Raw genomic sequence first — 13,577 nt, forward strand, 5'->3', positions numbered from 1 at the left:
GTGAGCTTTATGCCAAGTTCACACCAGAGCGGCGACGAAGTGCGGCCTGCAACAACCTGCCATGCAATGTCTATGAAAAGCTGCGACGGTGACTCTCGAGCTCAGTGAGTTGCAGCTGTTTGATTCCGCAGCGAAGTGCGGCCAAACTTTTAGCAGCGAAGTGCAGTCCGAGAAAAACCAGCAGCCAAATCAGTAAACAGATCCTGTGACTCCTGTGACATGTTGACCCATGTTACAAAGAATTTCTTCCCGCCTGAAACACATGAACACGCTTCCCGAGCGCAGAAAAATGTAATTATGTATTATTGCGGCGAGCCACACTTTGCTGCTGCTTGGTGTGAATTTGGCGTTAGAGATTCGGGAAGGTGCGTTCAGTTACCATTGAACAGAGCCATGCTAGCTGTTTCCCCCTGTTTCCAGTCTTTATGCTAAGCTAAGCTAACCTGCTGCTGGCTATAGATTTATATTTAGTGTACAGATATGAGGGTGGTATCAATCTTATCATATTTTGTCAAAAAAGCAAATCAATCCCCAAAATGTGAAACTGGTTTCAGGTTTGCTTTAGTTCTTTATGTTCCACGAAAGAAAAAGTCTCACACCTGACCTTAAACATGCAAATATCCCAAATTTTCCTTTTGGGTAAAGCTGAGTCACTATTGTGGAAATGAAGCACTGAGTGACAGGATCATTGTATGTGTCATATCTTATGGGATGTGGCACACTCACTCCTATTCCTATCATCATCCACTCCCACTTTGACTAACAAATTTCCTGCAAGGGGAACTTGTGCTTATATGAGCATTGTTCCCGAAATTCTAATACTGTAAACGACCTTTGTAAAAGCCTTTGTATACAATCCATACACTTTTCCTGCTGAACACAAAGAATGACTTTTCCTCCTGATTTAAGCGGGCGTATGGTCAGTCACACCCTCATGTCCCATAAGGGGAGCTACTGCAGTGGTCTGAAGCATTCCCAGACGCAGTGAGTCTGCAGGCCTGAGAGCCATTTCCTTTTCAGGGAAGTGAGTCACTGTAATAAGGCAGGGAGGGGCTCTCAGGGGAGAATATCAACGCCAGGTCAGGACAAATGATCTGCGGTGCTCTCAACACTCTTATTTTCAAGGGTTAGCCCAATACGATTCTTCTCTTTTGCATTCACCTATAATTCAAAGCTCCTCTGCTCTGAATTTTTGTGGCTTTGCACCACAATTGTGTGCATTGTGATTGTCAGTAGAAGCTTTTCTGATTTTGTGAGACTTTATGACCGGTTGATAAGAGTAAATGCGGTGCAAAAGGAATATTGGAGCACTGTATTTGCAGTGGTTCTCTCTGCTATGCAAAGGTTACGTGAGGCTGCCTTTCGAATGAATGCAATCCTGCATGTTGATTAGCATACTGGTCTTCAGAGAAATGTCTCTTTGCTGTTTCAGAGTAGGACCCATTAACATGCTGCTTCATTTCTCAGTTTATCATAATAGCACAGCAACAACATAACATACATTTAGACATGCGTGAACCGCCAAATTGACTCTAATTATATTATTTTAGCTATATCTATATATTGTATCTGTCAGTGTTTATATATATATATACAAAAGACTGTTCTGTGCTGTAGCATGCCGTTGTTCCACTTTTTAAGTTTTTTTTTTTTACCTGTGCAGTCTGGAAAAAATGCCAAATACAGATTCAGCTAGGAAAATGAACATATATAATTATACCCCCGCGACAACGTAGTCGGGGGTATATAGCGCTCTGCGTGTCCGTCCTTTCGTCCGTCTTTCTGTCCGTCCTTCTGTCCGTTCGCGTGTCACACTTTCATTTCCGGAGCAGAACTCGGAAACTATTTAACTTAGGAACTTCAAATTTGGTATGATGGTTGACATGTGGACTAGTTGTGCCTTTTGGGGGTTAGAAGGCCAAGGTGCCCAACATTTTTGTCATTTTGGCCAAAACCTGTGATTTTTTTCGACTTCAATTTCCTTTCCGGAGTCGAACTCGTTCCATTAGTTCCAAAAGGGCAAAACCATTGGTCCTACTTTAGTAGGGGTCAAGCAGTGAGCGAAGAGTATGTGAGCCATGCTCACTTTTGCCTCGTTTTTTATTCGGGCTGTCAAAGTTAACGCAGTAATAAAGCCAATAAAACCAAACTTATGCTACATTTTGACGAGGAAAAACTGCCATGGCGATTTTCATGCCATTAATCGTGATTACATATTTTAGTCGATTGCCAACCCTATTATTTATACATGTTTATTTATACACACTCCTCTCCTTTCTCTTCTGTTTTTTAACAGTTCTAGCCTTTCCTGCGTTTCTGCTTGGCATTGATCAGAACCGTCTGAAGGAAAAACTGACCAGTCGGAAGATGGATAGCAAGTGGGGAAGTAAATTGGAGTCCATCGATGTGACGCTGAACGTGGAGCAGGCGTGTTACACACGTGACGCCGTCTCCAAAGCCCTGCATTCACGAGTGTTTGACTTCCTTGTCGAGGTATGGTTGCATGTTTGTACAGTTTTAGAGTTCAGTATTCAATTGTGATAAGTAAGAAAGCTGTGATAACCTATAATGAAGATTTATTGTGGTAACACGATCCTTTGATTTCAGTCCATCAACACAGCCATTGTGAAAGATCATCAGGATTTTAATATCGGAGTGCTGGACATTTACGGATTTGAAATTTTCCAAGTGAGTGTTTTTGTCCTTTTCTCAGGATGACACATGGCTACTGGAGTTTTGCTCTGCAGCAACACATAAATTAGATTAGCAGGCATTAACTTTGAGCATTTAAACAGATTAAACACAAAGGATAAGGCTAACTTATAAAGTATGTGGATTAAGTTCTATCTCCTGATTGAGACAGCAGACCTCAACATGCTTTTCTAATCTGATTACTTGTTTGTTTAGTTTGCTTAATGAGAAGTCCTGGACTTGTTGATAAGATCGGACAAACTAAAAGGAAGTTTTTTTGTATTATTTTTAGGGCTGTCAGTCAATTAAAATATTGAATTGAGATTAATCACATGACTGTCCATAGTTAATTGAGATTAATCACACATTTTGTTTCTGTTCGAAATGTACCTTAAAGGGAGATTTGTCAATTATTTAATACTCTTATCGATTTGGGAGCAGACAAATATGCTGCTTTATGTAAATGTTTGTATATAGTAATTATTGGAAATCAATTAACAACACAAGACAATGACAAATATTGTCCAGAAACCCTCACAGGTACTGCATTTAGCATAACAAATATGCTCAAATCATAACATGGCAAACTGCAGCCCAACAGGCAACAACAGCTGTCAGTGTGTCAGTGTGCTGACTTGACTATGACTTGCCCCAAACTGCATGTGATTATCATAAAGTGGGCATGTCTGTAAAGGGGAGACTCGTGGGTACCCATAGAACCCATTTTCATTCACATATCTTGAGGTCAGAGGTCAAGGGACCCCTTTGAAAATGGCCATGCCAGTTTTTCCTCATCAAAATGTAGTGTAAGTTTGGAGGGTTATTTAGCCTTTTGTTCTGACAAGCTAGTATGACATGGTTGGTACCAATGGATTCCTTCTGTTTTTTCTAGTTTCATATGATACCAATATCTTCACTCTAGCTTTAAAACTGACTGATCCACTACAGCCTAAAAATCTAAAGTCGCGTAAATGCGTTAAAAAAAATTAGTGGCTTTAGCGTTATTATCGCGTTAACTTTGACAGCCCTAATTATTTTAGTTTGCAAGAGCTCTAGATTCCTAATATCAAGTAGAGGTACTTCCAGGATATCTGCACTCAGCTCACTTAGTCTGTATAGATTTCATTAACTGTGTTGTCTCTTCATCAGAAAAATGGATTTGAACAGTTCTGCATCAACTTTGTGAATGAGAAACTGCAGCAGATATTCATCGAGCTGACTCTGAAGGCAGAGCAGGTAAACTTCCTCCGCAGTGTTCTTCTGTATTTGGTCTGTAATCTTTTAATTTCCTGCCTCATTAGATGTTTTATATTTTGACTCATGTGTTTGTCTTTGTAGGAGGAGTATGTGCAGGAGGGCATCAAGTGGACTCAGATTGATTACTTCAACAACAAGATCGTCTGTGATCTCATCGAGAGCAAAGTAAATAAACCATACATAAATAACAAAGTGTGCAACTCCCACTAAGGGCACACAATCCTTAAAATGTTTTATTTTGATAATATAATATCTGCATGTGGATCTGGAAATGATAAGTTGAAATGATAAGTTGATTAATCAATTAGTTGATTGTCAGAAAATAAATCAGCAATTATTTGATAATTAATTAATTAAATATTATTTTTCAAGCAAAGTTTCAGTGGGGCTTTAGGAAATTGTGATTTTTAATTGTTTTCTATTTTCTGACATTTTATAGACCTAAAGATTCATTGGTTTATCAAGAACGTAATTGGCAGATTAATCAATAAGTAAAATGATCGTTAGTTGCGGCTCCTAATCATGTGATACACGTGCTAGATTGTTTTATAATTCATTAGAAAATAGATAAAATGTATTTAAAATGACCTATTTTGCAATGTCATCAAATTTTTATCTGATCTGACTTAATTTTATTGTCATAAACAACATACACAAAACACACTTGCACTGCAATTATTTACAAAAAAAAAAAATGTAAATACAAAATGCACAAATTCAAGATTCAGATGTCTCTCTAAATAGCAAACAGGGTTAAAAATACGACCTTCTTGGAGGTAATAAACAAAGTTTTACTGAGAGCTTGTTCATGTAAAAACACAGTATTATCATTCCCTCAATCACAACAAACTTGGATATGATCTTTAATAATGAACATTTGTTATTTTTATTGACCCCATATTGTAAACTGAGTTGCAAGCTCCCGCCAAGTTTCTGCTCTGTTGCAGCGACTTGCATCTTAATTTCCTCCAACATGCCGACATGCCTCTTAATTTGATTTATCTGTCCCACTGAGAGGTCTAATCCATGAAATCTGCAACAAGGGCTTTAAAACAAGCCTCCATCTGAGAGGAGCAGGGGATCTGTATCAGTGCCTGACACTTCAGACCCACTTTAGTTAATCCAGTGACAACTTTATATGTGTCCTTTTAACAGAGGCTTGTGTTCTCTGAGTTAGAGACGCTGTTACCGCTGTGCAAACTGAAGGCCATTGATTAACTGAGCACATTATGGAGCCAGATAGGGCAGTCAGTGTAAGAGAGGGAGGCCGTGCTCAAGCTGCTCCACTGTTTATTTACAGCTTATAAAATGTGTAGCTTTTTTTTCATGATACTTGCTAATAATTAGCAACATCTAATGGCAAATATTAGGGCTGCAACAAATGATTATTTTCACTATCCAATAATCAATTGTGCGATCTATAAAATATCAGAAAATAGTGAAAAATGTCTTTTACAATTTCACAGAGCCCAAGGTGACGTCTTCAGATGTCTTGCTTTGTCTTTGAACCCCAAAAGATATTAAATTTATTAGCATAAAAGACTAAGAAAAACAGCAAGTAGAGATGCTGGAACCAGTGAAATTTTGGCATTTTTTGCTTGATAATTGACTTAAAATTATTATTCAATTATCATCATTTTCTCTTGATGGACTAATCGATCAATTGTTACAAATCAAACAGAAAAAACATCACTTTCAAACTATATAAAATCCAAGCTAGTAACGTCTGGATAGTGATGATATGAATGTGAAATGTTTTCCTTGTGATCCCAGAGTCCTCCTGGCATCATGTGTATCCTGGATGATGTGTGCGCCACCATGCATGCGGTGGGCGAGGGGGCCGACCAGACGATGCTGCAGAAGCTCCGAGTCGCGATCAACACCCATGAGCACTTCAACAGCTGGAACCAGGGCTTCATCATCCACCACTACGCTGGCAAGGTCAGTCTGAGGAGCGCACTCAGTTATATCACACATTTTTGGGGGGAGTTTTGTTTGAACTTTTCCTTGCACTGTGACAACTTGCATCATCTTGTTTTTGACAGACAGTCCCATCTGTTTTGAATACGTAGTCATCCATATCTCATATAAAGTCGGACATAAACATTTATGAATACTGGCAACAGATTTTCTTACGAACACGCACAGAAAAACGTACTCGTATTTCTTGGTTCACAAAACAGAAAGATTACGACCTTCAGTATGAGGTTTACTGCAACCTCCATACACTTGTCTTTACCATGGTATAAACTGTTATGTGTTATGCATACAGTTCTCAGCAGGGAGCTGACAGCAACTTCTGGAAATAGAAAGTTATTAGAAAGTCATTTTTTAATGGTGTTGTATGATCTGTCATAAATACCAGTTTTGCAGCTGGTACTTTAATTCTGGAGTCGGTGTCGTCATCTTCGCCCTTTTTAAGTTTTTCCTGTCTAAACTAACACCACCTTTCTCTCTTTCTCTCTGTCTATTTATGGTTGCAGTCCCTCCTCTTATGTAACTGTGTCTAACAACGTCATACATGTTAATCAGCCTTATGCAATTCATACATTACAGATCGCCAGACGTCTCTTTTTTCATTTGTTTTTCATTCTGGTGGTCTGGGCCGAGGTTGTCCCGTGTCATTCTCCAGATGTGCAGTGGCTTCAGCCTGGCACACATGCCGCAGGCTTAATGAGCCGTGCCATAAAGACTTGAGGGGCTCCCATGACTGGGCTCAAAACATTCCTCCGGTCTCAGGCAACAGTATAGCAGAAATAACACGGTTTAATTTATACACTTTTAAACCGACGCTGGTTTTATATGGAGGCTAATCCTAGGGAGGTGTAAAGCTTGGATCTGCAACCCTTCATTTTCTTTTCCCATAAAATTCAAGCCATTGATTTAAGCCAGAATATCAGTCACAGATTTTTATTTTCACACAGGTGTCATCTTTCATTTTGTTGGAGGTTTCAAACAGTTCAACCTCGGCCTCTTTGATAAATATGGCTCTTTAGAAATCCCTCTGTGTGTCTCTCCTCCAGGTGTCCTATGATGCCGAGGGTTTCTGCGAGAGGAACCGAGACGTCCTTTTTTCTGACCTCATTGAGCTGATGCAGAGCAGTGAAATGTAAGTAACTCCTATTTGCACATTGCACCGACATGTGGTGAGGATTTCTATGGCGCACACTTAAAGGGAGTCTTCTATTGTGATGCAGATGGTTATAATTGAATACATCTGAATGAGAGTTTCAGACGTTCCAGTGCATCTGGAAACTGGCGGGACATAGCAGAAGTGTGCAGGGCCGTGTTGTGTCGTGCCCTCTGCCCTGAATCACGTCTGGCTGCTCCAGATATGTGGCTTTTGGGGTCTACCCAGTCTGGTCTTGCAAGTGGAGTCTCCCTGTGGGGCTTCATTGTGGAGTCTGGTCCCCCCTGTGTTTTGGTTTCTTGGGCTTTTTCTTTGTGTCAAAGTGGCCATCTGTGCAAACAGCCTGCATTGTCTGTGTAACCCCTGCAGGCCTCAGCCGCTGCTTGCCCGCTTTGTGTGCACGTTTTGTGAGGCATGAAACGAGGTTATATCAAAATCCCATTCAGACACATGCTGAAAAATATATATGCACTTTACATCAGAAACAGGCACACGAACATATATATATACACATAGATAAAAGAGTTTGGCACTGTCGCACATAAAGGAAGCCTGAGTAGGAAGGAAGCAGATTCCTTAGAGCAGCAGGTCTGAGTAGAGAAGAAAGGAGTGACCAGTATTGTCAGCTGGACAGTATTAACAGAGCTCTGGTCTATTTGTACACACAACCTGCTGATCCTTTCTTCTGTGTCCATAGCTTTGAGCCAGAAGTTCAAAACCAAACAAATACCAATGTGGGAGAAAGAGGACAGGATTTAAAAAGTACCAACATTGAAAAGCACTGAGAAAATTAATAAACGCCAAAGGCGGCAATGTGCAAGTTGAAATAAGTCCAATGTTAAACAGCAGTACGTGTCATCTTCAGACCAGGCCTGACAGTCACCACATTTTTATGTGAATATTCAAAGGAAAAAAACAGCCGACACAGTTCAAAGGGAGACAAATACTTGGTGCCTGAATGACAGATGTGCTGATTACAAATTTTTCATTCATCAGATTATCTAGGCAAGCATTTTGAATGTATAGCCTTTAAATAAGCCATTTAAAACGTGTTGATTTTACAGCATAACTGTGAAGAAAAACTACACAACATCATCAATTTACATCGGCATCATTCAATCTCAAGGGAGAGCCTCCACTCCGTCTTAAAAAGAGGGTGTGGTACTTTTTCCATAATACAGGAACGTGCTGATACACAAGCACGTGAGACTTTAGTAAGAACTAAAAAGTCAAAATTGATGAGATGGTAAATCATTGTTATGAACAGTGGTGGAAGAAGTACTCAGATACTTTACTTAAGTAAAAGTAGAAATACCACAGTCTAAAAATACTCCATTACAGTAAAAGTCACACATTCAAAGTGTTACTTAAGTAAAATTACAGAAGTATTATCAGCTAAATGTACCTTAAGTATCAAAAGTAAAAGTACTTACTATGCAGAATGGCTCCTTTCAGTGTTATATTACTATAGAATATTATATTATTCTGTTTTTATCACTAACACATAATTGTAAGAGCATTTTAATGTTGTAGATCCTCATCTTGGAAACAATTGTAGATATTAGTTTGTATACTACTGGGTAGTAGATGTAAAGTATAGTACTGCATCCTATCATGTGTTTCTTTATGTAAAAGTAACTGTAACTGTAAAATACATGTAGTGGAGTAAAAAGTACAATATTTCCCTCTGAATTGTTGTGGAGTAGAAGTTTAAAGTAGCAGAAAATGGAAATACTAAAGTAAAGTATATGTATATGTACTTGAGTAAATGTACTTAGTTACATTCCACCACTGGTTATGAATGGCAACATTGTGACTCAGTCCATAGCTCCATGGCTTTAAATGTACCTTTGTCACAATTAAAACCCCCACTTTCCTCTCTTTTTCAGCCATATATCAAGTTCTGTGAAAACAAACCAATGAACTCTTAGTCTGTAAACTAAAAGGAGCTTAAAAGCACAAACCTGAGCTACGTTCCTTCAAGATAAGAGTGTTTGTCTTCAGTAGAGAGAAACCTGAGGATGTGGAAACTTCACATACATCTGCTACATTCTGACCAGCAGCAACACGTCATAGTGTAGCCATGATGTTAGAGAAACACCACATCTATAAATTGTATGTTTAGGATTAGACCGAAATGTTATTCCTTGAAATCCAAATGAACTGGGACCCAGTATTCTTGCTGGAAGGAGCATAGATCAGCACTGGTTGACCGATCCCACGTATGCTGTTATTGTCCATAAATTCAGCCCGTGGGGAGAAAGTTAACATTTTTACTTTTTTTACTTTTATCGGGCAAAAGGCAATCCATTCTTTTATTTCACCAAGCGTCAGATAATAGTATACATTCCTCTATAGAGCAGTGGCCTTGGTGAGAGGTGTTTGTACAAATACAGCACAGTGTGTACACACACAGCTCTTGTTTTCCCACCCGCCCCCAACTCAGACCTTCCCAAGTGGTTCAGGAATTTAAACCAGTGACCTTCGTCGAAAGGTCCTTGGTTCTCTAATCATTAACTAAGTTTTTTTTTGTTTTTGGCTGCCACGGAAACTCAACATCATTTTCAGCTCTACAACACTTTGTTTTTGTTGATACAAGGATGATACCAGCCTTCCTGTGTCAGTCCTAACTCCTCACCTTTGTTTTTTCACAGCGCCTTCATCAGAGGACTGTTTCAAGAAAACCTCAACGCTGAAAAGAAGGGTCGACCCACAACTGCAGGCAGCAAAATAAAGGTTTGTGTCCAGCAGAGTGTGTGTGTGTACAGTATGTACCTGTCCCTCTTCTTTATCAGGGTCGCTGTGGGAAAAGGCCTTTGAAAAGATAATGTGTGTGTTTGCTGTCCTTCAGCAATTCTGTCACAGCATTTTGGGTTATCATGAAACATCATTATGATCATCGTTCTCATCATTACCTTTCTTGATCTTTGCTCTTACTCAACCCTTTAGAAACAAGCCAACGATTTGGTGAGCACACTGATGAAATGTACTCCACACTACATCCGCTGCATCAAACCTAACGAAACCAAGAAGCCCAGAGACTGGGAAGAGAGCCGGTAAGTGACTGACTCGCTTTCATCCTCACAGTCTCTCATGACACCAAGCATCCAGAGCCTGTATGTATCAATAAAAGACACATTTCATCAGGTGGCTCACTTCTTCTTAAAGCAAAGTGTGAAAGTAACATTTAAGAGTAAAACACATGATTTGTCACATGTATGCTCTGAGCAGGAACAGCAGATTAGAGACAAGGATTTACCCTACATCCGCCATATTGTTCAGTCTTTTAAAAATATATATATTCAGAAAAAACAAGTTGTGATTTCAAGTTTTTATTTGTATAAAATCCTTAAAATCTTCAGTAGCAATTAACACATGAAATTCACTACAATCTAATATATTTATGATGTATAAATTAATGTGAAATAATAGAAAACTGGCTGAAATGGAAACAAAATAAATCAAACTGGAGCAGGACAATACATTCTGCTGCTGGCAGAGGAACTAGATCAGAGAAAATAGATGATGAGGAGAATTTAGTACCACATTGAACCAAGCGGTCGAGGCAGATGTCCACCCACCCGGAGCCCGGTTCCGCCCAGGGTTTCTACCCGTTAAAGGGGAGTTTTTTCTTGCCGCTGTCGCCCAAATTTCTTGCTCATAGGGGATCTCTTGTTGGGTCTCTGTAAATGATTTAGTACGGTCTAGACATGCTCTATATGAAAAGTGTCTCAAGATAACTTCTGTTATGATTTGACGCTCTATAGATATATTGAATGGAATTGAAATTGACAAGTGCAGACAATAAATATGTATGGAAGATGATTGCAAAGAAAATCAATGCCGCCTTTAATCTTCTTGTGGACCCGTGACAAATACCAGTGATGTTTTGTAAAATCGCTCTTCCACTTAAGTTTGATAAACGGTCTCTAACTATTCTCACACAAAAGCTAAACACGATCATTGTTCTGATCCATTCTGCCACCATCTGTTTTATTTTTTGCTCTTTTTTGGATGTTTTCTGTCCGTCTGAAGACCAAGTCCCGTGAAACATGTTGCAGACGTTGCCCCCTCCCCTCTTTATCCCTTTGTTCCAGTGTCCCTGCTCTTTCTTCCTTGCTCACAGGCTTTGGGTACTCCATGTTCAGATGCAGAGTGCTATTGTATTGTTCAGAGCCTATGACCTTCCTGTTGTGAGTCGGGCACAGGGTGGCTCATTAATTAGCACCGGAACTGCTGTTTTCACAGGAAGTCTGAGTGTACTAAGTAGTGCTAAAGGTCTTTGTTTGAAGGAAAAGTTAGCAAAACGCAGCTGTTTTGCATACAATGACCTGTGATTATCATTTCCGCTAGTGGAGCGGGGACTTCAGCCACCGTAGACCGGGTAAAGGAAAGCTGATAACCCAAACTACTGATAGTAAAATGCAAGTTTGTTGTGGTTATAAATCAAAGTAAATCACATTTGGATGTTTTTTTTAAAAAAATCTTTTTGTTTCTGGATTTTTTTTATGTCTCATGCTATTAACTGCTTTATTCTCATATTTCATAATTACATACAACACAAAAATATCACAATGTCAAAAGTAGAGAACAAAACCTTAAAACATGAGGGTGGAAGGAAGGGAAACCCAGCCAGGGTAAACTTCCATCAATGCAATGCTACCTTCAGATGTCAGCATGTATGAGTTTATATTGTGTTTTACTCCAATTTAAAGCTGAAAAAAAATCAGTCGATCGACATGAAATTAATCGGCAACAATTTTGATAATTGATTAATTAAAGAACAGAAAGAAGTTTATCCTAATGTTGATCTTTTTTTCTGTCTGAAGAGTAAAGCACCAAGTGGAGTACCTGGGTCTGAAGGAAAACATCAGGGTGAGGCGTGCTGGCTACGCCTACCGCAGAGTTTTCAAGAAGTTTCTACAAAGGTAACCCGCCTCAGACTCACAGCAGTCATACTTATTTTTACTGTAATTTGGTTTTTAAAAAAGTGGTGAGCCTGACGGGTATCTAGGCTGATTGGGCACCAGCCATGATATGAGTGATCCACATTAAATACAGTTTCTCTATCAATGTCTTTATTGAGTGCTCCAGGGATGACGTATTTTTGTGGGCCAACCCGAAAGTTAGAATCACACAGGTTCTCTCCACAAAAAGCCAATGGGATTATTCATTGTATTTTGGATTATTGCGGAAAATAAGCTCTGTGGCAAACACACGTTTATGATACTTACACGTTTGTCCAGTAAATTAATCTCCTCAAATGAACACCACTTTTATGATTTTTGAAGTGTGAATGCAATCGCCAGAAGTAAAAAGCTAACGTTAGGCTATAAACGAACTACACCACGGTCGCATGAACGCGAGTATACACAATGAGGCTGTAAAGAGGGACGAGTCGGCGTGAAGAGATTTCGTAGTCTCATTTATTACACGGCTCTATTGAATACTCGATTCTGATTGGTCAACCACCGCGTTCAACGGTCTGTTATTTCTTTATAACAGATGGTTGCTATGTATAACAGACCGTTGCTATGAGCGCAGTTCGGATGTCGGACTCTGGCGGTCCGTTTTTGAGTCAAATTATTGATTTCTTAAGTAAGTAGCTGTGTAATAAGCGGTATAATGTACAGCGAGCCGGTCTTTGTTGGTCGATGCGGGGGGGTCTTGCATCGCCATGTTATTTTGCAACAATGACCGGCTCGCTGTACATTATCCCTTACTTAGCCACTTGTTAGCATCCACCTTTTTTTAAGACATATAGAAGCTTCAAAATTCAGGAGTGGGATATTTACTGATGTATTGTATATCATAGAACAAAACATTAAAATCTTTTAAGCTTGTGTTAAACACAGACCTTATTTCAGGCACTAAAACTAAAAACCCATTCAAAAAACCCCATTGACTTTGAGACGAGGGAATCAGAAATGTTAAAATGTTAACTCATTTCCGGGTTTTTGGACTCATTCCTGCAGCACTCTATAAAAGTGCTTCCACTTCCATTTCCATTCATTCAGTCTTGATTTTAAGTACCATCTCTGGGCTCATGTTACCTTCCACACAGTGAAGTACACAGATGTTTTTATTTTGGAAAAAGAGAGCACTGGTATCTGATTGTTAAATACTCTCAGTTTCTGGAGAGAAAATGTTGGATAAGTACATCATCATTAAAGTTTGTCCAGTTTGGAACTGGTGTCAAATTATGTAAATGACCCTCCATCCAAACCCATGTAACCGCCCCTCCTCATGTAAAATACTTTTATCTCTAATACACTTCCTGGTCCTCAGGTACGCCATCCTGACCAAAGAGTCCTGGCCAACGTGGCGAGGAGACGAGAAACAAGGCGTCCATCATCTCTTAGGGTCTGTCAACATGGACAAGGATCAGTTCCAGCTTGGACGCACCAAGATCTTCATTAAAGCCCCCGAGTCGGTATGTTTGACATCCTGTTCCTTTCTTTAGTCCTTACCCTTCATGATACCACGTCTCTGTGAGAAA

The 13,577-nt window shown here is 39.5% G+C and overlaps 1 protein-coding gene across 2 annotated transcripts in view; it reads left to right on the forward strand.

Annotated features, from left to right (window-relative positions):
• The window catches only part of myo1ea (myosin IEa), a 61,234-nt gene that overhangs the window by 33,942 nt on the left and 13,715 nt on the right, over positions 1 to 13,577 (forward strand). For both annotated transcript variants that reach the window (XM_074618085.1, XM_074618093.1), the window contains exons 10-19: positions 2,297 to 2,493; positions 2,608 to 2,688; positions 3,841 to 3,927; positions 4,030 to 4,113; positions 5,722 to 5,889; positions 6,972 to 7,057; positions 9,733 to 9,814; positions 10,028 to 10,134; positions 11,908 to 12,006; positions 13,367 to 13,511. In XM_074618085.1, coding sequence (XP_074474186.1) covers positions 2,297 to 2,493; positions 2,608 to 2,688; positions 3,841 to 3,927; positions 4,030 to 4,113; positions 5,722 to 5,889; positions 6,972 to 7,057; positions 9,733 to 9,814; positions 10,028 to 10,134; positions 11,908 to 12,006; positions 13,367 to 13,511 — 1,136 coding nt within the window. The remainder of the gene's footprint in view (positions 1 to 2,296; positions 2,494 to 2,607; positions 2,689 to 3,840; positions 3,928 to 4,029; positions 4,114 to 5,721; positions 5,890 to 6,971; positions 7,058 to 9,732; positions 9,815 to 10,027; positions 10,135 to 11,907; positions 12,007 to 13,366; positions 13,512 to 13,577) is intronic.

Source organism: Sebastes fasciatus, chromosome 2, assembly GCF_043250625.1.
Source record: "Sebastes fasciatus isolate fSebFas1 chromosome 2, fSebFas1.pri, whole genome shotgun sequence".
Lineage (NCBI taxonomy): Eukaryota > Metazoa > Chordata > Actinopteri > Perciformes > Sebastidae > Sebastes > Sebastes fasciatus.